Source organism: Danio rerio, chromosome 11 (genome assembly GCF_049306965.1).
Source record: "Danio rerio strain Tuebingen ecotype United States chromosome 11, GRCz12tu, whole genome shotgun sequence".
Classification (NCBI taxonomy): Eukaryota; Metazoa; Chordata; class Actinopteri; order Cypriniformes; family Danionidae; genus Danio; species Danio rerio.
The window spans coordinates 8,440,604-8,468,411 of NC_133186.1; the positions used below are offsets into that span (position 1 = coordinate 8,440,604).

Genomic DNA, 27,808 nt, shown 5'->3' on the forward strand with positions numbered 1-27,808 from the left:
GATTCTGAATACAGTCAATGACAAGATCACTTAAGGATTAAATTTAAAGGTAAACTCTGTAGGGCAGTGGCCCCCCAGGACTGAAGTTGCCCATTCATTAGCTATTACACAAGGTGTCGTTAGATTCCTTAATAAAGTCAAACATTTCCTAGGATCAGCAATGCTAAGCTCTTCCTGTCTTGTCATGAGACTACAACAGGTTGAGGTTTTGGCATGTAAATTTGTCTTTTCACTTACCACTGGATACACTGGGACTAATCATAAGGAGACGCTCCGTTCCTGAAATGCTGTACTCTGGATGTTTTCCATGCACCATTAAATACAGCATGTAGCCTACGGTCCGGATGTTTGCCAAGACGACAGCTTGATAAATTTCTGCTCTGATATTGGTAGCACAACCGAAGTCAATCAGCTTGAGCTCCACCTTCGTTGTGTTGACTAGGATGTTGTCAGGATGCATGTCATTGTGGGAAACATCATGGTCAATGCAGTGCTGCATTGCCTGGACTAACTGGTGCAGCAGGGAACGTGCAACCCGTTCTGACAGTTTGTCATGCATGATTATATAGTCCCGCAGAGATACGCAAGGTTGGGGGTACTCCATGACGAGTGAAATGAATCCAGGTTGATCAAACCACTCATACATTTCTATCACATGCTTGCTTGCTGAAGGATGTTTCAGCATTAGCATATACGCTGCTTCTTTACACACAGGTCTGGAACAACCAGGCTGCAGAGAAAAAGAAAACAAGGGTTAGTAGTTGTACATCTGAGGAAAAATTGGTACTATTTAAATGATTAGTTTACCTGAAAATTAAAATACTGTTATTATTTACTTTTTTTTCATGTCATTTCAATCCCCTGAAACGTTCATTCATCTTTCCGAACACAAATTAAGGCATTTTAAATTAAATCTGAGAGCTCCCTCATCCTCCACACACAGGAACGGTCCTGAGGTGCTCAAAGTCCAGAAAAGGAAACAAGGAGTGTCTTCAGTGGTTCAACTGTAATCATACGATGCTCCAAGAACACTAAAATAAGAACTGTAAAAACAACTGACTTTGCCAGAGTCTTCTACATCAGACTGGGGTGTGCATTTACTACAGGTAATAGGACTCTGACAAAACATCATACTGCCTGTAGAAAACATGTACCCTGACCTGATGCAGGAGAGAAAACATTGGCAAACTAATTTGTTTTTACAGTTTTTTGGCAGACAAAGGTGTTTCAGCAGCTTCGTATGATTGTAGTGGAACCACTGAAGTCACATGAACTGTTCAGACAATGGTTTTGGCTTTTTTTCTGAATTTGAGCTTCTCAGGACGCTTGCCGTCTATAGCAAAAGAGAAAGCTCTTAAATCTGAAATATCTTTTGTGTTCTGATGAGGAACAAAAGTCTCAGAGGATTGGAATCACAGGGTGAGTAAACAATGATTTAATGCTTGGGCAAACTTATCCTTTACATGTATTTTACCATGCTTTAGTACTTTTGTATATGATCAACAAGGCTTTCCAGCTCTTTTCTCTTACAGTGCTGCTACATAATACAGTAAATGTTCACATTAATCAAATTTCAGCATGAAGCACAGTCACCATAAAATAATTTTCTTCAGCTTGAACATGAGAGAAGTTTTCATACAGACTCATATGGCTGCTTTTTGACTTTTGAAATTGAACTATGCAACCATAAATGTGTCCAAACCATTAAAGAATTAAATGATAAGTGAAGTTTTGCCAACTTACAACAGAGATGTAACGTGGATTGCTTCTCTGCGGAATCTTCTTGATGGCAACCTAAAAAAAGAAAACACAATAATTAATTTTTTCACATTATTCAATCTGTAATTTGTTTAATACATATTCAAGTTTGGATCAAGTGAACAGGTTACATAAGAAGCCAGTTGAACAGTAAGAGAATTTTACCTGCTTGCCATCAGATTTACGAACTGCTTTGTATGTTGAGCCAAAGCTCCCAGATCCTATCATTTCTCCAAAGCCGTAGAGACCAATCAAAGATCCTGAAAAAAAGAAGAAGAGGTTATTCTCTTATACTGACAAACTAACCTTACATCAGTTGTTCTCAATTTTGACCCCCGGACCCCTACACACACATTTTGGATGTCTTTGTTATTTAACACACAAGGATAAGTTAATGAGCTGATGATCAGAATCAGGTGTGTTAAGTAAGGAAGACTTACAAAATGTGCAGTGCAGGGTAGCCAGAGGCCCGAAGTTGAGAACAACTGCCTTACATTAACAAGTATGTTACAGTAGCATCTATAATATTACTGTTTCCATAAAATTAAATAAACAAAATTTCATGAATTTGATTCTGCATTTATGTTTTGTATGTGATTTCAGAGTGCTGTTAGCACACTCACCAGTATTTGGCTCAAAATTAGGGGCTCCTAAGGCAGATGAGGACCTTGCATTGGACGTGTCTTGGAGACTAGATGGTCCAGGCACAGGCTCTGGTTCCTGATCTACCATGTTCTGAACTACAGATGGTCCAGCAACGGGGTCTGTATCTGGATTTAAACTGGCTCTGAGACGATTTCGTCCAAGGGCAAACTCTAGCTCAGGAACAAAAGTGTACCAAAGCCAAGACAGTCCAAGTACAGGCTCTTGATCTGGATCAAGATCAACAGTATTCCGGTTCCTGGATACTTCAGGTACAGGCACTGGATCAGAATAAACAGTACTCCAGGGCTTAGACATTCCAGGTACATTTTCTGGATCTGGATCAACAGAGTTCCGGAGACCATGCACTCCAGGGGCAGGCTCTGGATCTAAATCAACAGTGTTCCTGACCCAAGGTGCTCTAGAAAACAGCTCTGGATCTGGATTTAAAGTGTACCAGAGACGGAACAGTCCAAGGACAAACGGTGTCACTGGACGTACATTGTTCCAAAGCCAAGACAGCCAAGAGACAGGCTCTGAATCTGGACCAACAGTGTTCTGAGGACCAGGCACTTTGGAGACAAGCTCTGGATCTAGATCAACAGTGTTCAGAGGACCAGGCACTTCAGGGACAGGCTCTGGATCTAGATCAACAGTGTTCAGAGGACCAGGCACTTCAGGGACAGGCTCTGGATCTAGATCAACAGTGTTCCGAGGACCTGGCACTTCAGGAACAGCCTCTGGATCTGGATCAACAGTGTTCTGAGGACCAGGCACCTCAGGAAAAGGCTCTGGATCTAGATCAACAGTGTTCAGAGGACCAGGCACTTCAGGGACAGGCTCTGGATCTAGATCAACAGTGTTCCGAGGACCTGGCACTTCAGGAACAGCCTCTGGATCTGGATCAACAGTGTTCCGAGGACCAGGCACCTCAGGAAAAGGCTCTGGATCTGGATCAACAGTGTTCCGAGGACCAGGCACTTCAGGAACAGGCTCTGGTTCTGGATCAACAGTTGTCTGAGGACCAGGCACTTCAGGAACAGGCTCTGGATCAAAAGAGTTCTGTAAATCAGACACCCCAGGGACAGGCACTGGATCAACAGTGTTTCGAAGACCCGACACTCTAGGGACAGGCTCTGGATCTAGATCAACAGTGTTCCTAGGACCAGGCACTTCAGGAACAGGTTCTGGATCTGGATCAACAGTGTCCCTAGGACTAGGCACTTCAGGAACAGGCTCTGGATCAACAGAGTTCTGTATATCAGACACCCCAAAGACAGGCACTGGATCAACAGTGTTTCTGAGAACAGACACTCTAGAGACAGGCTCTGGATTTGGATCAACTGTGTACTGAAGCCCAAACACTCCAGAGACAGATTTTGGATCTGGATCAACAGAGTTACAGAGACCAGACACTCCAGGGACAGGCTCTGGATCTGGATCAACAGTGTTCCAGAGCCCAGACACTCTAGGGACAGGCTCTAGATCTGGATCAACAGTGTTCCAGAGCCCAGACACTCCAGGGACAGGCTCTAAATCTGGATCAACAGAGTAACAGAGACCAGATACTCCAGGGACAGGCTCTAAATCTGGACCAACAGAGTTCCAGATCCAAGAAGGTCTAGCGACATTCTCTGTATCTGAATCAGTCTCTAGGTCTGGATTAGTTGTTTGTGGATTCTCCTGTGGTGTTTGTGGTTCCACGCTTATCTGTCTGCAGCAGAGGAAAGGTTTCTTTATGGCCTTCCACACTCTCTTGAAGAAAGCACGGATTTTGCTCCACCTGCTGCTGCCTTGTATTTGAATTCCTAAATTGAAAAGAAGACAAAAAAGAAAACATGACAATCTGTTATTGTTTAGGCTATTAAGTATATATAAATAAAACATATTAAAAAAATAACAAGATATAGGGTGACTTTTCCCTAAGTGGGGACAAGCTGTAGTGTTTGTATAACCCTAAATAACAAAATTAGACATAAGAGTCATTAAAAAACTTAATTTTGAAATACTTAATTTTCTGATGAATTTTGGTATAAAAAGGAAATCAAATGAAGTGTTTAAGCTATTCCTAAACATACATACAAACATGGTCAAAATTATTAGCCCTCTTGTGATTTAATGAGATTTTTTTTCATGATGTTTTTAAACTTTAAGTTTAAATTACTATTTTACAAGATACTAGTATTCAGCTGAAAATGCTTAAAGACACTACTATGATAATTAGGTTAGAATAATTAGGCAAGTCATTGGACAACAGTGGTTTGTTCTATAAAGAATAATACAATTTATATATATATATATATATATATATATATATATATATATATATATATATATATATATATATATATATATATATATATATATATATATATTCTCTTAAAGTGGCTAATATTATTGATCTTAAACTGTTAAAAAGATACTTTTATTCCAGCCAAACAAAATAAAAAAGGCTTCCACAAAAGAAATATTATTATAGGAAATTAATGGTGAAACATAACACAAATCTCATGGTTTGGATAACATGATTTTAGTCACCGATCGGCTAAATTTTTTTAGGTCAAAGAGGGATAAATGTAATTTTTTGTCCATTTATTACAAGTGCAAAACAGCAAGGAAGATTTGCTTTTAACAAAAATAACTTTTAGAGTCTGTGATTTTGTGAGTTGAGAACACAATTAAATATATTATTAAAATCTATTCAATTTACTCAATGTATTATTTGCAGCTTTTCTTTTTCAATGTTAATATAACATGTCCTGTGAATTTTGAAATAGTATTTTGAATATGAATTTGTTGTTTTGGATAGGCCACCTTTAAAAAAGTCTCACTTGAGGCCAATTTATCTTATAGAACAACATGTAATCATTGTGTTAATATTAATCATTTCTCATTTTTGTTTAATATGTCATGTTCCTTGTTTTTTTATATATTTAATTTAATTCCCTAATACTTATGTCTTTACCCTGTTTTTACCTTTTTATTTTACTTAAAGAGATTAAGTATCCTAATTCCCATTAATAAAATGTTCATATTTTACAGTGAAGAGGTTGCTAGTTATCTCACCGGTTGTGTTTTCCTCCATGGTGTTATCGGGAAAAGGGTCATCGGGCATCTCATCTGGTGCTGTACCGACATCTGAAGCCACAGTCCAGTCATCGTCCAGCCAGAGACAGAAATCACTGCAAAAGCTGATGATCTCCATATGTGACCCTAAATAACAAAATTAGCCATAAGATTCATAAAACAACAACAACAACTGTAATTTATTCATTACAAAATGTCTTCATGGAACATGATCATTACTTAATTTTCTGATGATCGTTGAGATAAAAAGGAAAATTATTTACTTTAGTCTATTCCTAAAGATTACCACACACACACACACACACACACACACACACACACACACACACACACACACACACACACACACACACAACACAGAAATACATTAAGTTAGTGTGATGTATATTAGGGTCTTTCCTGGCTAATAAAATAAGGCAGAGGTGATATCTCAATCATTAATTCTTTGCTACTTGAAAGAAACAGATTTTGTATTATTCTTGTAATCTTATCAAGTAAAATATTATCTTACTTAAAAAGGCTAACATTTATAGTAATAAAGTATATAACATTTTTGACTGATTGTTGGTGGTTTTCCCTTGTTGGGAAGAAATAAAATGTGTCATTTTTACTGTTCATCATCAGTTGACAGCATTAACCCTTTAGATTTTCCCTGTGCAAATAAGATTCTGGCTTTTATATGGAGCTCTATGGAGTAAAACAGCAGATTATAGTGTTTGTGCATAAATACACTCACTATGTTTACTATCCTCTGAGAGCTAACTTGCTTATTTTAATTTTTTCAGACATATGTCTCTTTTACACACGCACGCACGCGCACACACACACACACACACACACACACACACACATTATTCCATATAGAGGGAAAACTCTGCAAACTGGACTGAAGCAGGTTTAGTTTACTAGAACTTCAGCTGTGTTATGCTGCTTTGACACAGTCTACATAGTAAAAGCACTTTAGAAACAACATTGAATTGAACAGAAGGCAGAAACTAAGCCTTTTTGCACTGCAACTGATGAGTAAAAAATAAACTCTGACTTTTTCCCAACAAGAAAATCAAGCAACAGTCAAAACTGCATTATTAGATGGTGTCATGTCTTTGCTATCAAAAAATGACATCATTAATGGGGCAAAATCAGCCACGAACGTAGCAAAATTCTTTCCCAGAGTATTGTTGTATGTCAGAAAATATTTTAAGCATTTCCCAAAATATGTGTTAAAATAAGATTTGAAAATCATTCAATATGCAGTAACAGAAAATTGTGGCCAAATTAAACATTTGATTTCACACCGATTAAACTCTTTGCTATGGTTTTTCTTTGCTATGGTTTGAGCCCTTTATGCTGCACAAAGCTTATTTCTCAAACAAAATAAAAATTCAACCAGATGAAATTATACAATAAGACCAGTACCAAAACTAGTTTTTTTTAAATCGAAAAATTAAGCCTTGTGCAATATAAAGGGCACATATTTATGTCTATCTGACATATTTTTGACTCAAACTATAGCAGGAGCAAAGAGTTTAATTGGTTTGAAACCAAATGTCTAACGTCAAACTAACTTTAAGGTTAGGGATATCTGAGGCCAAAGTCTCAATTGAGGGCAATTCACCTCACACTTTTCTTATCCTAAACCCCGTTATTGACAATTTCTCATGTTTTGTTTTATATGTTATGTTTCTTAAGTCATATATTAAATTAATTTCATCCCCTAATACTTTCTCTTTGCCCAGTTTTATCATTTTTTAAAAACCTAGAAAGCTTGGGTGGTTGCTGACAGTCTTACCGGTTGTATTTTTCTTGTCATTGACAGTAAAAGGCTTATCAAATGCTTTGTCGGCATCTGAAGCCATTGTCGAATCCTCCTCGTCGAGCCAGGGACAGAAGTTGGTGCAGAATCCAATGTTCTCCAGCCATGTTTTCGTCCCTTCAGTCTCTCCTTCGACACACACGGGCGTTGTTGCTGCCATCGCGTGGACAAACATAAAATTAGTTTTCTCACTCATAATCCTGTTTACTCAGAAAATAAGTTAGTCAATAGATATTCGCAAATCCAAAGATTTGCGCGAGGTTTCTGCAAACGCGTCTTCACTCAATTTAGAATATCAATTAAATGAAGGGTGTGGCAGCACCGAATAGCGATGACGTCATTTTTGGAATCCTTCGAACAGCTTACGAGTTTGTAGTTTTTTTTGCTTAAAACTACAAAGGCGATTTTCAAATATTACTCAACTAGGACTGTTCACATCTAAAGTTGCCACTAAACCACATAACCACTACAGTCAGCGATAGCTCATCAATGTCAAAATGCTAGCCAATCAAATCAAAAAGGCGGGCTTTACAGTTCGCAGAGGATTTATATAAAAACGATTACAAATTGATTGCCAAAAATACAAAATTAGTGCTCAAGTTCAAAAATATGAATGTTTGTGACGGATATTGAATACTATAGCACAATACTGAAAAAAACATCTTCTCCGTGAGCGCCATTTTTCCATGTGCTAACGAAATGATGTTTTTAAAATGGTGGAAATATAACAACTTTGAGTCTCTGTGCGCAGGTAATAATTTCTTTATTTAATATAGAGTTTAGCTATTTACTTAGTTTTTTATTTATATCCGTGTATATGTGCATTTTCTATCATTTTAAGTTCAATGCTTTGTCTAAACTGTTTTGTAGAGGATTTAAATGGTGGTTTTACTAAGAAACATTTCGTGATGTAAACTGAAGGTGTTTTGTATTTAGTGTTTTATATTCAGTCCTTATATTCAGACCTATTCCTGCTGAATGACATGTAGATAGTGAAAAAGGTGACATTGAATTGTTAAAAGAAAACATCAGTTTAATTGTGATGGAGAAACATTTCACAGTTTCACATTATAATGTTTCGTTTTTACTGTCAAAAGCAGCAGAGCTATAACTTGACCATTTGTCTCCTACTGCTCTGTGTGCAGGCATCAAAAAGTTCTGACTTCATCCATAAGTGTGTGTTGATGGAGAGTGGAAAAACTGGGTCCAAAGAGTGCCTAGGTAGCACACACAAACACACACACACACACACACACACACACACACACACACACACACACACACACACACACACACACACACACACATGTAGGTTGTAACTTTGTTTGCAATAAATCTTTCTATTCCTAAAGATGTTCAATGACCAAACTCTTATTTTAACGGACATAGACTAACTGTTTAATAATGAAAGAAAATGTTTGTTTAAATGCACCAAAAATGATTGACTATATTCACTGAGAAATGGATATGGGGTAAGCAAATTAATCTTGTTTTTCCTTTTGAAGTGATTATTTTGCAGATTTAATATTTTACATATTTTGCTTGTTTTAAGGAAAAAAATCTATTAATTTTGATAAAGTATTTATTCAAACAAGACATACTTGCTTGTACAGAAAATGTTTTTGATTTAAGAATTTTTAGATATTTGGACTAGAGACTAAAATCGAAGGAAGAAAAGCATTTTTTTTATAATGTCATTGATTTTAAAACAATTCACATAAATAAATTTAAAAAAAACTTTTAGGCCTTAAAATCTTAATTTAACTGAAATGTTGTGTTTTACGTCTTATATAATTTTAAACAGGTCTTCATTTTGCTGTCCATGTAAAGGTACTAAATTGGGCCAACACCCATTCAATCACTTACATTTCATCTTAATAAAAGTTTTGTCAAAGATTTGCCTTTAAACTCTTATTTATTAACTTTATTTATCAACTCTATTTATATTTATATTTATGAACATATGGTTTAATTATCTTCCTTACAATAACAATTTAAATTTTCTTTTTAACTACACCATAACATTGTGTCTGACATTTTATTCATAATGGTGTTGAAGTCAGAATTATTAGCCCCCTTTTGATTTTTTTACTTCTTTTTAAAATATTTTCCAAATGATTTTTAACAGAGCAAGGAAATTTTTACAGTATGTCTGATAACATTTTTTCTTCTGGAAAAAGTCTTATTTGTTTTATTTCAGCTAGAATAAAAGCAGATTTTAATTTAAAAAAAAAAATGTTGGGACAAAATTATAAGCCCCTTTAAGTTTTTTTTTTTTTTCAATTGTCTACAGAACAAACCATCGTTTTACAATAACTTGCCTAATTACCCTAACCTGCGTAGTTCACCTAATTAACCTAGTTAAGCCTTTAAATGTCACTTTAAGCTGTATAGAAGTGTCTTGAAAAATATCAAGTAAAATATTATTTACTGTCAGCATGGCAAAGATAAAATAAATCAGTTATGAGAAATACGTTTTTAAAACTATTATGCTTAGAAATGTGCTGAAACAATCTTCCCTTCATTAATTATAATAAATTTGGGGAAAAAAATAAACAGGGGTGATAATAATTCAGGGGGCTAATAATTCTGACTTCAACTGTATGTATATATATATATATATATATATATATATATATATATATATATATATATATATATATATATATATATATATATATATATATATATATATATTTGCATAACCAAAGAATGTTTTATTGTTAACCAATGAATGTTTTTATGTTTGCTATTAAAATTCTTAAATTAAAAACAGCTCAAACGCCAACTTACACTTCAATTTAAGGAATTAAAAGATTTTAATGGATATTGTCAACATTTTTCAAATCAAATCATTTGTATTGTTACATTATCAACAGCATTATGTACTATGATGAGTAAAAATCTTAATTTATTGTGATCTTAAGGAGTTTTGAGTTGATTATTAAACTATTGTAAAAATAATAATTTTAATAAATTTTATTTGGGACAATTTTCTTACAACCCAAAGCACTATAAAAAAAAAAAAAAGATAAAAGTGAGACAATAAAAAGTACATAATAGAAGATAACAACAACCATGATCAAGTCAAAATTCTAATAACATATTCATGAGCAATTTTTAAGAGGTGTTTCATTTTCAAATAATTTAATAAATATATATTTTGTACAGTAGATGGCAGTAAATGTCCTAATTGGATTAAACATTATAGGTATAGTGGGTGTTAATTGGTTTTAAAATATCTCAAGTCTATTTTTTCTAAATTTTGCTGCATTAAATATTTTCACTTAAATTACAGATTTAGATTAGGCCATAAAACAAAAAAAACACTGGCTCAGTCTTTTTTTAATAACCAGCATAGGCTGTTTTCCGTTAAAAATAAAAATAGCAGGCTACCTCTAATCGATTTCTCCACAAAAAATCAGCATAACATTTTTAATACAACATTTTAAAGATTATGTCTTGAGCATTTGATACCTTAGCGCTTGTGTGCTTTCATTTTCTTCATCTCTCTCATGGTGAGTTCAGGTGAGGGAGTGTTTTGAATGAGTTAAACCAGGCATGCCCAAACTCGGTCCTGGAGGGCCGGTGTCCTGCAAAGTTTAGTTCCAACCCCAATCAGACACACCTGCACTAGCTAATTAAGCTCTTACCAGGCTTTCTAGAAACATCTTTGGAGGTGTGTTGAGGCAAGTTGGAGCTAAAATCTGCAGGACACCGGCCCTCCAGGACAGAGTTTGGACAACAGTGAGTTAAACTCTCCTTAGTTTAGTGTCACACTGGCATACAAATATCAGTATATATGGATAGGCTTTTTTGAAAGCATATTCCTATCTTACTGGGACGATAATGGTTGGACTGCACGATATATCGTTTCAGCATCAATATCGCAATGTGATCATTCACAATAGTTTATCACAGAATATACAATATCGAGTCTAAATTATAATTGATAATTTTGCAAGTGTTTTTAAGGCCTGTGATTAAATGAGAATTTTAAAAATGGTTTCTTTTTAACTTCAATAATGATTATTTTAATGAATTGTTTCTTCAACAGGGTGGCACAGTGACTCAGTGGTTAGCATTGTTGCCTTACAGCAAGAAGGTCGCTGGTTCGAGTCTCGTCTAGGCCAGTAAGCATTTCTGTGTGGAGTTTGCAAGTTCTCCCAGTGTCGGTGTAGGTTTCCTCCGAGTGCTCCGGTTCCCGCCACAGTCCAAAGACGTGCGGTGCAGGTAAATTGAATTAACTAAATTGGCCGTAGTGAATGAGTGTGTGTGAATGTGAGAGTGTATGGGTGTTTCTTAGTAATAGATTGCAGCTGGGCGTAAGGGCGTAAAACATATGCTGGAATAGCTGAAATTTAATGAATGTTTATACAACAAAGACTGTCCAATATTTTTTAAAATTTGATTACTTAATTACTGTTATTTAATTCTCCCCTACAGAATCATATCAATCTAAAATTATAAATTCCAAAAAGACATTCAAGTCATTTAAAGAAATTGTATTAATATAATTACAATACAATACAAAAATATGGCAATTTTGAAATATCGTACAGCCCTAAATGGCATTATACATTTGAATGAAAATTGAAGAACGGGTCTTATCAATGTTTTAAAGTAGAATGCCCTTAAATAGTGTAGCATACAGGGCTCGAAATTAACCTTTTTGCTTGGTAGCACCGGTGCTCCTAACTTAAAAAATTTAGGCGCATCAGCCAAAATTTAGTCGCACTTATAAGCACCGTTACTTCAAGTTTTATACAAACATATTTATTGCATTTAAAATCACCACTAATTAAACTAACAAGCAAAATATATATATATGCATGCATGAGAAAAATATGTCTCAATGAATCTGTTAACGGTGTAACTGTGCTGTTCTCACACGTCGTGTCTAATATTGCACTGATGCTTTTGACATATACTGTACCTTATTATATGCATACGTCATGTTAATAGCAATACTTTTCATGAGTAGCGATATTAGTTTACTCAGTGTAAGCCCGTTTGCGATGGTGTACATGGTGTTCAATTTTACATATAGCTGCCCCTTGCATGGCGGACAGCATCTGGCGATTATATGAAGGATTAAACAGAAGCTCTCGTGCTAGATGTGGCACGAAACAGAATCAATAGAGAGGTTTGTGCAATTCAACTCAGATTTTAATAGTAAATTCAACAAAGGCAGTCTGTCAGTAATTCAGATGAAATACACAGATCCGGTTCTTCAAAGCAAACTTAAAAGGGAACACCCACGGCCGTGGGCGAGAGAGCCGATCGGTCCGTGCCCACCACAGAGATGCGGGAACCACTGACCTCCGGATGCTGATGGTCAGAGCACAGTCAACAGGTGAGTAAGCAAGCTGCGGTACTCACAACATGAAACGATGAACACAGGAGGGATGATCGACAACCAGACGAGACGATACGAGACAAATGATGATGAAATCTGATATTGGTAAAAACTAATACACGGAGAGCAAACGCACAGAGTAACAATAATCTGACAACAGAGGGAGAAAATTGGGAGGTAGATATAGGAGTGTCAATAATGACAAAGCGAGAACAGGTGACTGCTGATCAGCGCTCGCGCTGATTGCAAGCGCTGACAGCTGGTAGGAGAAACACAGAAGGGAAAAGATTGACAATCAACAAACCAGATTCATGACAAGATGTGGCACAGAGTTACCTGAAAATTCCATCCCACAGACATTTTATAGCGGACTTGAAGCCAATTTAAGTAATTTATCCACTCTTCGAAAAGTGTAGATGGTGGATTAACATTCAGCACATGATCACTACTAAGATGTGTCATTATTTGTAACTTTAGATGCCATGGTTTCTAAAAGAAAATCTGTCAGTGTAATCTTCATTCTCATCTTCAGCGCTTTAGTTTTTTGCAGTAGAACAGTAGGAAGTGAGGTTTCCTATACCCATAGAGAGAACTATTTGTTGTTTGAATGGCTTCTCCAAATCGAACATTGCATTAGGTGATGCTTTGTACCTGGATGTTATCGATCTGCTGATGTGCTGGAGCACTGATTCAGAAGCTTTTGATGCCATTATATTGAATAGAGATTTTATTTCTTCCTGTTTTTATGGTCAGCCAGATGAAAATAGTAAGGGTGATTGCTTTGAAGTTCACAAGAGCCACAGTACATCAAGCCACATGATTTGAGGTTTGCTATTTGTGATTTTAGATGGAGAATTCAAATTTACACATTATCAATATTGGGAATAGGGGCAGCACAGTAGCTCAGTCGCAGCAAGAATGTCACTAATTCAAGTCCCGACTGGACCAGTTGTGATTTCTGTGTGGAGTTTCTGTGTGCATGTTCTCTCTGTGTTAACGTTGGTTTCCTTTGGGTGCTCCGGTTTCCCCCTATAGTCCAAAGACGGCATAACTGAATTGGATAAACAAAATTGTTGCGGCTGAAAGGGCATTCGCTGTGTAAAACATATGCTGGAATAGTTGGTGGTTCATTCCTCTGTGAGAACTCCTGACAAACAAGAGACTAAGCCGAAGGAAAATGAATAAATGAATGAATATTGGGAATTTGTTTGTAATATATGAATATTTAATGGGTTTAATTTTGTTTGTTTGTTTTTCATTCATAAAATCAAAATTGTCTGGAATATTAGAAATTTATTTGGCGAATCTGTTTTTAATCAGAATTGTAATATTGTTGCATTCCTAGTTATAATTATCATAATTATTTATTAGTTTATCAGGTCTATTCCAAGGGTTCTCAAACTTTTCAGCCTGTGAACTCCACTATTTTCAGAAGTGGTTATTGTAACTCTCGTGTTGGAAGGTGCATTATTCCAAAAAAGAAACAAATCAAAATAATCATTCATTTAAAGTTAACCTTGAGCGCCAGACAGAAACATCTGTCAAAATACCTTTTTGTTAAAGAAACACGCTAGCTCTTACAACACATTACAAATATTAAATGAAAAATAAATAATAAACAATATGAGCGACACTTTGGCTGCGTCCGAAACACAGTGTTGCCAACTTAGCAATTTTGTTGCTAGATTTAGCAACTTTTTATACTACTCTAGAAACTTTATTTTCAAACAGCACCTAGCAACAAATTTAGCAATTTTTAACAGAAATTTTCCAACTTTTAGCAATTTTTTTAAAAAAGTGACTCAAAAGAGCAGTGGCTGCAGGCTTCACTCAGTAGAGTAAATTGCTAGCTCAGATTGTTTTTCATAACTGTTCATTTACTGATGTTTGTCAACATTTTCTCATCCTTCCTTTACCAAACAACTGATGAATTCTCCGTTGTAAGCGTGAGTATTCCAGAAGCACTCGAACAGCACATGGCTGGTCTATAATGCTGAGGTATTTTTGCAAAAATAAACCTTAACCACTGACTCTTCAGTTTCATCTTTGGGTAGAGACAATAGCACTAACTCTTCCCTCACACTTCCAATAATATCCAGCTGAGCACAGCGTGACTTCATACAACCGTCTGCTACAGTGTGTGTCTAGCCTGTTTCTTTGCTACTGTGCTAGTGGACGGGACCGCAGGTTTCAATTTTCCCGGGTTTGTGCGGGCAACAGCTGGGCGGGGCTTAAGTTTCGTATCCACGTCACGCAGAAACAGCTCACTCGTTATCCAGATGATTCATTTAAAGTACTAGGAGTCGACTCTTTTATAAATTAATCAATAATTTTAAACACTGCGCACTTTCAGATTTAGACCTTAGCTGGATATTTCACTTCACTTAGAGCTGTTACACACTACATGGAAAGACATTTACAAAAACCCATAATAGGGGCTCTTTAAAGTAAAAATCCATTTTAAAGTTAATATGAATTAATTCTAAAAAGTAACTTCCTTGCAAAAAGTAATTTTATTGAAGAGATTTTTATTAAGAAATGTACTTTTACTTACATCATCTCGCTTCATTTTATGTTGTCATGTGCACAGTAGAAAACAAGATTCCCTGTTCAATCAAGTTTTTTGGTATCAACAATAAAATGTTATACATAAATATATGGAAAAATAAATACATATAAATACCTCTATACACTGCCGGGCAAAAGTTTGGGCTCAGTAAAATGTTTAAATGTTTTAAAATAAGCTTCTCCTGCTCACCAGGCTGTTTCATCAAAAATGCAGTACAAATTGTGAAATGTTATTCCACTATAAAATAACTGTTAAAATGTATTTGATCATTTAATTTAATCATTTATTACAGTAATTTTAAAGATGAATTTTCAGCATCATTACTCCGGTCTTCAGAGTCACTTAATCCTATTAATGGTAACAGTAATAAAAGCAAAAATGACTGGATCAATGATTTCATTTGCAACTACATACAATAAGAAATAAATCAATATTTACAGAATCATTTTCTTTAACACCCCCCACCGTCAAACTTTTGACCAGTAGTGTCATAAACAGCATAAAGTGCAAAAGTGCAAACTGTACAACTAAATAAATAAACATACACATAATATACTCTAATATATACATTAACAGTGCAAAAATAAATCTTATTTCTGATATGTACATGTCAATTCATCTTTATTTACAAAACTTATACAATGCAAATGTTGTCAAAGCAGCTTAACAAATGTCTCTGTTGAAATTCAGTTCAGTGTAATGTCTCTGCTGAAGGCCGATCCCATGGAGAGTAGCTCAAAAGAGGCAGTTTCCTGGGGAAACGCTGATCCTGTAGTGTTTATGAGCACAGACGGTGGTCCTGGATCGGGAAAAGCTTCTTTATAGATGAGTTTTGATGATTTTTTAATGATTTTTTGTTGAAGATTTTGCTGCTTTGTGTGTGAAGTTCCTAAATGAGGAAAAATAAAAGAAGAAAAAATTAAAAGCATGTCTGGAATTTGTCTACCACATCGATAAAATAGGAAACAACACAATAGAAAAATCATCTTGTCCATGAACGGCCTCTTGAAGCTACAATCAGCCCATGAAATAGAAACCGCAACAAGAATATTATTTACCACAAAACTGCAAGTTGTTTTGAAGTAGTTATATGCAGTAAACAGACCCCCTAGTTTTCTGTGATTTAACAAACGCTAAACTAAACGCAAAATCAACAAAAAGCTAAATCCTTTGCGATTCTGCAAAATTCTTAATTTAAATGCAAAAAAATGTAAATAATCTCATAAAACATCCAATTCTAAACTATCAAATTATATTTATTTCAGTTTGCAATGAAGTATTTTACACGACTTATACTGTAGATGTTGCAAATGCAGCGCACGTGATGTATTTGAGTGTCTCGAAAAATGACGTCTCACCTGCGCCCTAACAACCCTAAAGCCACCTTTCCACTACACATGACATTTGGACACGATTGTCGGATTACGCCCCCTTGTGTTAGTCGCACAGAATTTTCAGTTCTGATGTGCACCGTGGAAGAAAAGCTGTACTCGCAGTGTCCGAAATAAAGGAGTGCAGAAGCAATTCTCCGTTGTTGAATGAATGAATGAATACTAGAAACTCAGACTGCTAAAAATATTGGAGGGGATGTGAAGACAACATAAAAAAAGATATTTTTATTACTTTATTACTTACATTTATGAAAAGAAATGTTTTTTTTTAATATAGACTTTTTGTGATTAAAACAAATAACCAAATAAAGTCTTATTTCTCATCTCATGCACACGGACCAGTTCGAACAACACTGGAATACATCACATCCGGCCGGCTGGTCGCATACGGTCTAGTCGCAAGAGTTTAAATATTTCAATGGATCCGCAGCTCAATTCAGATCCGAATTTTCTGCATATGGAGATGATCGGACCTCAACGCAGTTCCCGAACTACTCTCCATTGGAAATAAATGACTTCTGGTTTTTCGTGTGCAGTGGAAAGGAGGCTTGACGCCCCATTCAAACGGGGCTTCAGCGTCAATGCTTGACTGAAGGCATGTCTGAAGTTGGGGCTGACACGATCATCATAGCAGCATCAGCCAATGAAATTCAGTCAGCAATAGGCCACTGTCTAGCTGGTGTATTTGCATTCAGCGATTTGATTAGCTGACGCTTCCGTCGCCCCTGGAAAAGTTGAACAAGTCCCGACTTCTGCAGCGAGCAACGCCTCTGAAGCGGCGCAGACTGATCCACAATGCAGTTCGGCAACACCTGACGTCACCGATTCACAGTGAATGGGAAGCGTTGAAGCTGACGCCTCGTGTGAATGGGGCCTAATGCCTGTTTTACACCGCAAGCGAAAGCACTGCGTGAGCAGCACGTATGGAGAGCAGAAGCAGCAAATCGAGCAAATGACACGACGCGAATTGGGACCAACAACATCTAACATCTAACAAACAGAGCAGTGGAACAGACAGAAAAGGAAGCAGCTTACAATGATGATTGTTTGTGGATGACGGCCGCTAGACCTGACCCAATTGAATGAGATTATTTTTGCATTACATGTATGGCTGCTTTTATGATAAGTGCCAAATTGATAATGATTTTCCCTTGCCATTGATGAGAGAAAACGCTTCACTGCCATTGATGTGTTTTAGGTTTAATACGGTAAGGTAACGCATGTTCTGAGTGAGATAAATGATGTCAGATACTGCTGGGAGTGAGCAAGAGAAAGTAAGATTGTCTGTAAAAAATAAAGAGTTATGCAACCTTCCTTTGGCGTAACCCCTGCCGTTTCAGATCTTGTCTTGACAAAAGCTTTATTTTAACGACTTGTGTCATGAAGATATATATTAATTACTATCACCACAAAATTAGACATTTTCATCACAAAAACAATCGTGAAAACTAGGGGTTCTGAGAACAGTTTTAGTAAAACACCCTTATGCCTGTGTGTATATACAGATTTTCAGAAAATGTATCATTTTAAATGCTTTCATTGTTACATTTTTTTAACATCTTGGAATATTTAAATATATGTTTCTTTTACATAAACTGTATTGCTAAAAATGTTTAGTGTTTAGTAATTGCTAAGTGCACTTAAATATGTTACACATTAGCAAAATTGAAGATGATTAATAAAAGCGCCAAAGCTAATGTGACACCATCAGCTTTGTGTGTGCCAGTATAACAAATGTTGTTGCCTACTGGATCAGTTGTATTTACCTTCATCCCTGCTCCATCTCCTGCTTCTTCATCCACTGGTGCTGTAAGACTTCCTCCAACGTTGACAATTTTTTATCCATGCACTTTTCTATCAGATCCCAGCAGTCTGTACAAGGAGAAAGAGATAGTTATTCAAGACTGTATAAGACATTAAAGCTGACATTTATAAAGATATCTTCTGAAATTTGTTAATAAAAAAGGCTACTGGAGAGTCCTGGAGGGTCTGTGTCCAGCAAAGTTTTGCTTAAACTCTAATCAAACACTTGTGAAGCAAGTTAACCAATGGCTATATCTGAAATCGCAGCCCTGTACCCTTAAATGAATTAATGAATACATTTATTTAATTGTAAAAATAACATTCCTATACATGATAAATAAAACTACAGTGTTTCAATACTAGCATACAGCTTGTTGTGTTAAATAACTTGGGTCTAACCAAGCAGAATCCAATCCAATTGAGGGGTTTATCAACCAGAAAAGCACAAACAAAACTGCTTCAATTGACTTATTTGTTTACATTTACTCATTTAAATACACTAATTTACTAGACTAACGTAAGGAGTAGTAGATGAGGGTATAGGATTGATTTTGAATACAGTCAATGACAAGATCATTTGAGGATTAAATTTAAAGGTAAACTCTGTAGGGCAGTGGCCCCCCAGGACTGAAGTTGCTCAATCATTAGCTATTACACAAGGTGTCGTTAGATTCCTTATTAAAGTCAAACATTTCCTAGGATCAGCAATGCTAAGCTCTTCCTGTCTTGTCATGAGACTACAACAGGTTGAGGTTTTGGCATGTACATTTGTCTTTTCACTTACCACTGGATACACTGGGACCAAACAAAAGGTGGCGCTTCCTTCCAGAAATTCTGTTCACTAGTTGTCTTCCATGCACCATGAAATACAGCATGTAGCCTACGTTCCAGATGTTTGAAAAGACGACAGCTTGATAATCTTCTGCTCTGATTTTGGTAGCACAACCGAAGTCAATCAGCTTGAGCTCCACCTTCGTTGTGTTGACTAGGATGTTGTCAGCATGCATGTCGTTGTGGGAAACATCATGGTCAATGCAGTGCTGCATTGCCTGGACTAACTGGTGCAGCAGGGAACGTGCAACCCCTTCTGACAGTTTGACATGCATGATTATATAGTCCCGCAGAGATACGCAAGGTTGGGGGTACTCCATGACGAGTGAAATGAATCCAGCTTGATCAAACCACTCATACATTTCTATCACATGCATGCTTGCTGAAGGATGTTTCAGTATTAGCATATACGCTGCTTCTTCACAGACAGGTCTGGAACAACCAGGCTGCAGAGAAAAAGAAAACAAAGGTTAGTAGTTGTACATCTGAGGAAAAATTGGTACTATTTTAATGATTAGTTCACCCGAAAATTAAAATACTGTTATTATTTACTTTCCTTCATGTCATTTCAACCCCCTGAAACGTTCGTTCATCTTTCAGAACACAAATTAAGGCATTTTAAATTAAATCTGAGAGCTCCCTCACGCTTCACACACAGGAACGTTCCTGAGGTGCTCAAAGTCCAGAAAAGAAGACAAGGAGTGTCTTCAGTGGTTCAACTGTAATCATACGATGCTCCAAGAACACTAAAATAAGAACTGTAAAAACAACTGACTTTGCCCAATTCTTCTACATCAGACTGGGGTGTGCATTTATTACAGGTAATATGACTCTGACAAAACATCATACTGCCTGTAGAAAACATGTACCCTGACCTGATGCAGGAGAGAAAACATTGGCAAACTAATTTGTTTTTACAGATTTGGCGCAGACAAAGGTGTTTCAGCAACTTCGTATGATTGTAGTGGAACCACTGAAGTCACATGAACTGTTCAGACAATGGTTTTGGCTTCTTTTCTGAATTTGAGCTTCTCAGGACCCTTACCGTCTACAGCAGAAGAGAAAGCTCTTAAATCTGAAATATCTTTTGTGTTCTGATGAGGAACAAAAGTCTCAGAGGATTGGAATCACAGGGTGAGTAAACAATGATTTAATGCTTGGGCAAACTTATCCTTTACATGTATTTTACCCTGCTTTAGTACTTTTGTATATGATCAACAAGGTTTTCCAGCTCTTTTCTCTTACAGTGCTGCTACATAATACAGTAAATGTTCACATTAATCAAATTTCAGCATGAAGCACAGCTCATCCTGAAGTCACCATAAAATAATTTTCTTCAGCTTGAACATGAGAGAAGTTTTCATACAGATTCATATGGCTGCTTTTTGACTTTTGAAATTGAACTATGCAACCATAAATGTGTCCAAACCATTAAAAAATTAAATGATGAGTGAAGTTTTGCCAACTTACAACAGAGATGTAACGTGGATTGTTTCTCTTCAGAATCTTCTTGATGGCAACCTAAAAAAAGAAAACACAATAATTATTGTTTTCACATTATTCAATCTGTAATTTGTTTAATAAATATACAAGTTTGGATCAAGTGAACAGGTTACATAAGAAGACAATTGAACAGTGAGAGATTTTTACCTCCTTGCCATCAGATTTACGAACTGCTTTGAATGTTAAGCCGAAGCTCCCGCCTCCTATCGTTTCTCCAAAGCCGTAGAGACCAATCAAAGATCCTGAAAAAGAAGAAGAAGAGGTTATTCTCTCATACTGACCTTACATCAGTTGTTCTCGAATTTTGACTCTCGGACCCCCACACACACATTTTGGATGTCTTTGTTATTTAACACACAAGGATAAGTTAATGAGCTGATGATCAGAATCAGGTGTGTTAGGTAAGGAAGACTTACAAAATGTGCAGTGCAGGGTGGCCAGAGGCCCGAAGTTGAGAACAACTGCCTTACATTAACAAGTATGTTACAGTAGCATCTATAATAGTACTGTTTCCATCAAATTAAATAAACTAAATTTCATGAATTTGATTCTGCATTTATGTTTTGTATGTGATTTCAGAGTGCTGTTAGCACACTCACCAGTATTTGGCTCAAAATTAGGGGCTCCTAAGGCAGATGAGGACCTCACATTAGACGTGTCTTGGAGACTAGATGGTCCAGGCACAGGCTCTGGTTCCTGATCAACCATGTTCTGAACCACAGATGGTCCAGCAACAGGGTCTGGATCTGGATTTAAATTGACTCTGAGATGAAGCGGTCCAAGGGCAAACTCTAGCTCAGGAACAAAAGTGTACCAAAACCGATACAGTCCAAGTGCAGGCTCTGGATCTGAATCAACAGTGTTCCTGAGACCAGACACTTCAGAAATAGGTTCTGGTTCTGGCTCAGCCAGGTTCTGGACCCCAGTTGCTCTAAAAAACGGCTCTGGGTCTGGATTTAAAGTGTACCAGAGACGGAACAGTCCAAGGACAAACGGTGTCACTGGACGTACATTGTTCCAAAGCCAAGACAGCCAAGAGACAGGCTCTGAATCTGGACCAACAGTGTTCTGAGGACCAGGCACTTTAGAGACAAGCTCTGGATCTAGATCAACAGTGTTCCGAGGACCAGGCACTTCAGGGACAGGCTCTGGATCTGGATCAACAGTGTCCCGAGGACCAGGCACTTCAGGAACAGGTTCTGGATCTAGATCAACAGTGTTCTGAGGACCAGGCACTTTAGAGACAAGCTCTGGATCTAGATCAACAGTGTTCCGAGGACCAGGCACTTCAGGGACAGGCTCTGGATCTGGATCAACAGTGTCCCGAGGACCAGGCACTTCAGGAACAGGTTCTGGATCTAGATCAACAGTGTTCTGAGAACAAGGCACTTTAGATACAGGCTCTGGATCTAGATCAACAGTGTTCCGAGGACCAGGCACTTCAGGAACAGGTTCTGGATCTAGATCAACAGTGTTCTGAGGACCAGGCACTATAGAGACAAGCTCTGGATCTAGATCAACAGTGTTCCGAGGACCAGGCACTTCAGTGACAGGCTCTGGATCTGGATCAACAGTGTCCCGAGGACCAGGCACTTCAGGAACAGGTTCTGGATCTGGATCAACAGTGTTCCGAGGACCAGGCACTTCAGGAACAGGCTCTGGATCTGGATCAACAGTGTTCCGAGGACCAGTCACTTCAGGAACAGGTTCTGGATCTAGATCAACAGTGTTCCGAGGACCAGGCACTTCAGGGACAGGCTCTGGAACTGGATCAACAGTGTTCTGAGGACCAGGCACTTCAGGAACAGGCTCTGGATCAACAGAGTTCTTTAAATCAGACACCCCAAGTACAGGCACTGGATCAACATTGTTTTGGAGACCAGACACTCTAGGGACAGGCACTGGATCTGGATCAACAGTGTTCCATAGACCAGCCACTTTAGAGACAGGCTCTAGATCTGGATCAACAGTGTTCTGAAGCCCAAACACTCCAGAGACAGGTTTTGGATCTGGATCAACAGAGTTACAGAGACCAGACACTCCAGGGACAGGCTCTAAATCTGGATCAACAGAGTTACAGAGACCAGACACTCCAGGGACAGGCTCTAGATCTGGATCAACAGTGTTCCAGAGCCCAGACACTCCAGGGACAGGCTCTAAATCTGGACCAACAGAGTTCCAGATCCAAGAAGGTCCAGCGACATTCTCTGTATCTGAATCAGTCTCTAGGTCTGGATTAGTTGTTTGTGGATTCTCCTGTGGTGTTTGTGGTTCCACGCTTATCTGTCTGCAGCAGAGGAAAGGTTTCTTTATGGCCTTCCACACTCTCTTGAAGAAAGCACGGATTTTGCTCCACCTGCTGCCGCCTTGTATTTGAATTCCTAAATTGAAAAGAAGACAAAAAAGAAAACATGACAATCTGTTATTGTTTAGGCTATTGAGTATATATAAATAAAACATATTAAAAAATAACAAGATATAGGGTGACTTTTCCCTAAGTGGGGACAAGCTGTAGTGTTTTTATAACCCTAAATAACAAAATTAGACATAAGAGTCATTTAAAAACTTAATTTTGAAATACTTAATTTTCTGATGAATTTTGGTACAAAAAGGAAATCAAATGAAGTGTTTAAGCTATTCCTAAACATACATACAAACATGGTCAAAATTATTAGCACTCTTGTGATTTAATGAGATTTTTTTCATGATGTTTTTAAACTTTAAGTTTAAAAAACTATTTTACAAGATACTAGTATTCAGCTGAAAATGCTTAAAGACACTACTATGATAATTAGGTTCAGTAGGCAAGTTAGAATAATTAGGCAATTCATTGGACAACAGTGGTTTGTTCTATAAAGACTAATACAATTATATATATATATATATATATATATATATATATATATATATATATATATATATATATATATATATATATATATATATATATATTTTTTTTTTTTTAACTTAAGGTGGCTAATATTATTGATCTTAAACTGTTAAAAAGCTACTTTTATTCCAGCCAAACAAAATAAAAAAGGCTTCCACAAGAAATTAATGTTGTAACATCACAAATCTCATGGTTTGGTTAACATTATTTTAGTCACCGATCGGCTCAATTTTTTGGGTCAAAGAGGGATAAATGTAATTTGTTGTCCATTTATTACAAGTGCAGAACAGCAAGGAAGATTTGCTTTTAACAAAAATAACTTTTAGAGTCTGTGATTTTGTGAGTTGAGAACACAATTAAATATATTATTAAAATCTACTCAATTTACTCAATGTATTATTTGCAGCTTTTCTTTTTCAATGTTAATATAACATGTCCTGTGAATTTTGAAATAGTATTTTGAATATGAATTTGTTGTTTTGGATAGGCCACCTTAAAAAAGTCTTACTTGAGGCCAATTTATCTTATAGAACAACATGTAATCATTGTGTTAATATTAATCATTTCTCATTTTTGTTTAATATGTCATGTTCCTTGTTTTTTTTATATATTTAATTTAATTCCCTAATACTTATGTCTTTACCCTGTTTTTACCTTTTTATTTTACTTAAAGAGATTAAGTATCCTAATTCCCATTAATAAAATGTTCATATTTTACAGTGAAGAGGTTGCTAATTATCTCACTGGTTGTGTTTTCCTCCATGGTGTTATCGGGAAAAGGGTCATCGGGCATCTCATCTGGTGCTGTACCGACATCTGAAGCCACAGTCCAGTCATCGTCCAGCCAGAGACAGAAATCACTGCAAAAGCTGATGATCTCCATATGTGACCCTAAATAACAAAATGAGCCATAAGAGTCATAAAAAAACAACAACAACTGTAATTTATTCATTACAAAATGTCTTCATGGAACATGATCAGTACTTAATTTTCCGATGATCGTTGACATAAAAAGGAAAATTATTTATTTTAGTCTATTCCTAAAGATTACCACAGAAATACATTAAGTTAGTGTGATGTATATTAGGGTCTTTCCTGGCTAATAAAATAAGGCAGAGGTGATATCTCAATCATTAATTGTTTGCTACTTGAAAGAAACAGATTTTGTATTATTCTTGTAATCTTATCAAGTAAAATATTATCTTACTTAAAAAGGCTAACATTTATAGTAATAAAGTATATAACATTTTTGACTGATTGTTGGTGGTTTTCCCTTGTTGGGAAGAAATAAAATGTGTCATTTTTACTGTTCATCATCAGTTGACAGCATTAACCCTTTAGATTTTTCCTGTGCAAATAAGATTCTGGCTTTTATAAGGAGCTCTATGGAGTAAAAGAGCAGATTATAGTGTTTGTGCGTAAATACACTTACTATTATTATTATATATTACTTTATTATCCTCTGAGAGCTAACTTGCTTATTTTGATTTTTTCAGACATTTGTCTCTCTCACACACACACACACACACACACACACACACACACACACACACACACACACACACACACACACACACACACACACACACACACACACACACACTATATTCCATATAGAGGGAAAACTCTGCAAACTGGACTGAAGCAGTTTTAGTTTACTAGAACTTCAGCTGTTATGCTGCTTTGACACAGTCTACATAGTGAAAGCACTTTAGAAACAACATTGAATTGAACAGAAGGCAGAAACTAAGCCTTTTTGCACTGCAACTGATGAGTAAAAAATTAACTCTGACCTTTTCCCAACAAGAAAAGTAAGCAACAGTCAAAACTGCATTATTAGATGGTGTCATGTCTTTGCTATCAAAAACTGACATCATTAATGGGGCAAAATCAGCCACGAACGTAACAAAATTCTTTCCCAGAGTATTGTTGTATGTCAGAAAATATTTAAAGCATTTTCCCAAAATATGTGTTAAAATAAGATTTGAAAATCATTCAATATGCAAAAACAGAAAACTGTGGCCAAATTAAATTTGATTTCAAACCGATTAAACTCTTTGCTATGGTTTTTTCTTTGCTATGGTTTGAGCCCTTTATGCTGCACAAAGCTTTTTTCTCGAAGAAAAAAAAAATCAACCAGATGAAATTATACAATAAGACCAGAACCAAAATGTTCAGAAAAACATGCTGGTTTTTGCACAAGACACTGTTTTGTATTAGGTCGATTACTCTGTAAACTCTTAAATGAACTTAACTATGACACTATTTGAGATAAAATATTTAAATAAACTGTAAAACTATTTGAATATTTCTGTCTATGATGCACAAGCTTTGTTTTTTATAGTTATGCCTTTGTTAATTTTATATACGGCAGTGAATCCATATTGTCAGTATATCAGAAAAGTGTTTGCAGTGCAATCGATATACTGAAAATTTGGATTTATTTCTCATATTTAGCCATTTTTAGGGTTGATTTGAATTTTATCTCAAATGGTGTCAGAGTTTAATTCATTTACGAGTTTACAGTGTATTCGACCTAATACAAATAGCCATGGATGCATTATTGTATATAAAATATTATTGTATAACTTGTATTATCATTATTGTATAAATTTTATTGTGTACTATTGTGTTCTTCTGAACAATTTGGTACTGGTCTTAGTGTATAATTTCATATGGTTGAATTTCTAAATTCATTTGTATGGTTAATTTGTTTTTGTTTTTTTAAATCGAGAAATTAAGCCTTGTGCAATATAAAGGTCACATATTTATATCTATCTGACATATTTATGACTCAAACTATAGCAGGAGCAAAGAGTTTAATTGGTTTGAAACCAAATGTCTAACGTCAATGAATGTCTAACGTCAAACTAACTTTAAGGTTAGGGATATCTGAGGCCAGAGTCTTAATTCAGGGCAATTCACCTCACACTTTTCTCATCCTAAACCCCATTATTGACAATTTCTCATGTTTTGTTTTATATGTTATGTTTCTTAAGTCATATATTAAATTAATTTCATCCCCTAATACTTTCTCTTTGCCCAGTTTTATCATTTTTTTAAAAACCTAGACAGCTTGTGTGGTTGCTGACAGTCTTACCGGTTGTATTTTTCTTGTCATTGACAGTAAAAGGCTTATCAAATGCTTTGTCGGCATCTGAAGCCATTGTCGAATCCTCCTCGTCGAGCCAGGGACAGAAGTTGGTGCAGAATCCAATGTTCTCCAGCCATGTTTTCGTCCCTTCAGTCTCTCCTTCGACACACACGGGCGTTGTTGCTGCCATCGCGTGGACAAACATAAAATTAGTTTTCTCACTCATAATCCTGTTTACTCAGAAAATAAGTTAGTCAATAGATATTCGCAAATCCAAAGATTTGCGCGAGGTTTCTGCAAACGCGTCTTCACTCAATTCAGAATATCAATTAAATGAAGGGTGTGGCAGCACCGAATAGCGATGACGTCATTTTTGGAATCCTTCGAACAGTTGCAGCTTGCTTCGAACAGCTTACGAGTTTGTAGTTTTTTTGCTTAAAACTACAAAGGCGATTTTCAAATATTACTCAACTAGGACTGTTCACATCTAAAGTTGCCACTAAACCACATAACCACTACAGTCAGCGATAGCTCATCAATGTCAAAATGCTAGCCAATCAAATCAAAAAGGCGGGCTTTACAGTTCGCAGAGGATTTATTTAAAAACGATTACAAATTGATTGACAAAAATACAAAATTAGTGCTCAAGTTCAAAAATATGAATGTTTGTGACGGATATTGAATACTATAGCACAATACTGAAAAAAACATAAAGGCAGTTTAAAAAGGGCAACAAACAAATGTTTAATTATTTTATAGACAAGTTATTAATTAATTACTCTTGTAGGAGATATCGTTATTTTAGCTTCGATTAAAAAATATGAATAAAAACAAATATTGAATGAAATAATCCTAATCAGTATGTGGGTTTTCTAAATAAATCCTGCTGCTACATCAGACACGGGTAAAGTCTAGATAGGATACAGCTGCGGATACGCACATCAATATCATTTTGTAACACTGAATAACAATAATTAATAAAATACAACAAATGGGAAATTTAAAAAATAATTCTCGTTAACCAACCATATCTGCCCTAACGTTAGCAACAACCAGATACGGCTGCGG

At 36.2% G+C, this 27,808-nt stretch overlaps 2 protein-coding genes across 2 annotated transcripts in view; both read right to left on the reverse strand.

Annotated features, from left to right (window-relative positions):
* LOC137496750 (uncharacterized) overlaps positions 1 to 9,477 on the reverse strand; it is an 11,514-nt gene extending 2,037 nt beyond the window's left edge. The window contains exons 1-6 of the mRNA XM_073916348.1: positions 7,277 to 9,477; positions 5,467 to 5,613; positions 2,382 to 4,208; positions 1,924 to 2,018; positions 1,744 to 1,794; positions 238 to 730 (exon numbers count right to left, since the gene is read on the reverse strand). Of these exons, the coding sequence (XP_073772449.1) occupies positions 238 to 730; positions 1,744 to 1,794; positions 1,924 to 2,018; positions 2,382 to 4,208; positions 5,467 to 5,613; positions 7,277 to 7,496 (2,833 nt within the window). The 5' untranslated portion in view covers positions 7,497 to 9,477. The remainder of the gene's footprint in view (positions 1 to 237; positions 731 to 1,743; positions 1,795 to 1,923; positions 2,019 to 2,381; positions 4,209 to 5,466; positions 5,614 to 7,276) is intronic.
* A 3,676-nt stretch (positions 9,478 to 13,153) lies between these two features.
* Positions 13,154 to 27,257, reverse strand: LOC110440124 (uncharacterized). Its single transcript, XM_073916349.1, has 8 exons — positions 26,747 to 27,257; positions 24,391 to 24,537; positions 21,356 to 23,137; positions 20,904 to 20,998; positions 20,724 to 20,774; positions 19,207 to 19,699; positions 18,386 to 18,491; positions 13,154 to 16,117 (listed from the first exon to the last, which is right to left on the reverse strand). Exons 1-7 carry the CDS (start codon positions 26,964 to 26,966, stop codon positions 18,388 to 18,390), a joined length of 2,892 nt encoding a protein of 963 aa, XP_073772450.1. The 5' UTR covers positions 26,967 to 27,257; the 3' UTR covers positions 13,154 to 16,117; positions 18,386 to 18,387.
* Positions 27,258 to 27,808: the final 551 nt, after the last annotated feature.

What these genes read in the sequence shown, in the direction of transcription:
- LOC110440124 (XM_073916349.1), bottom strand. Translation starts at nt 26,966, where the DNA reads ATGAGTGAGAAAACTAATTTTATGTTTGTCCACGCGATGGCAGCAACA. An exon ending in TGACAAGAAAAATACAACCG is followed by an intron (nt 24,538 to 26,746) that starts GTAAGACTGTCA and finishes TTTGTTATTTAG; the next exon opens with GGTCACATATGGAGATCATC. An exon ending in TGGTCCCAGTGTATCCAGTG is followed by an intron (nt 18,492 to 19,206) that starts GTAAGTGAAAAG and finishes CTCCTTGTACAG; the next exon opens with ACTGCTGGGATCTGATAGAA.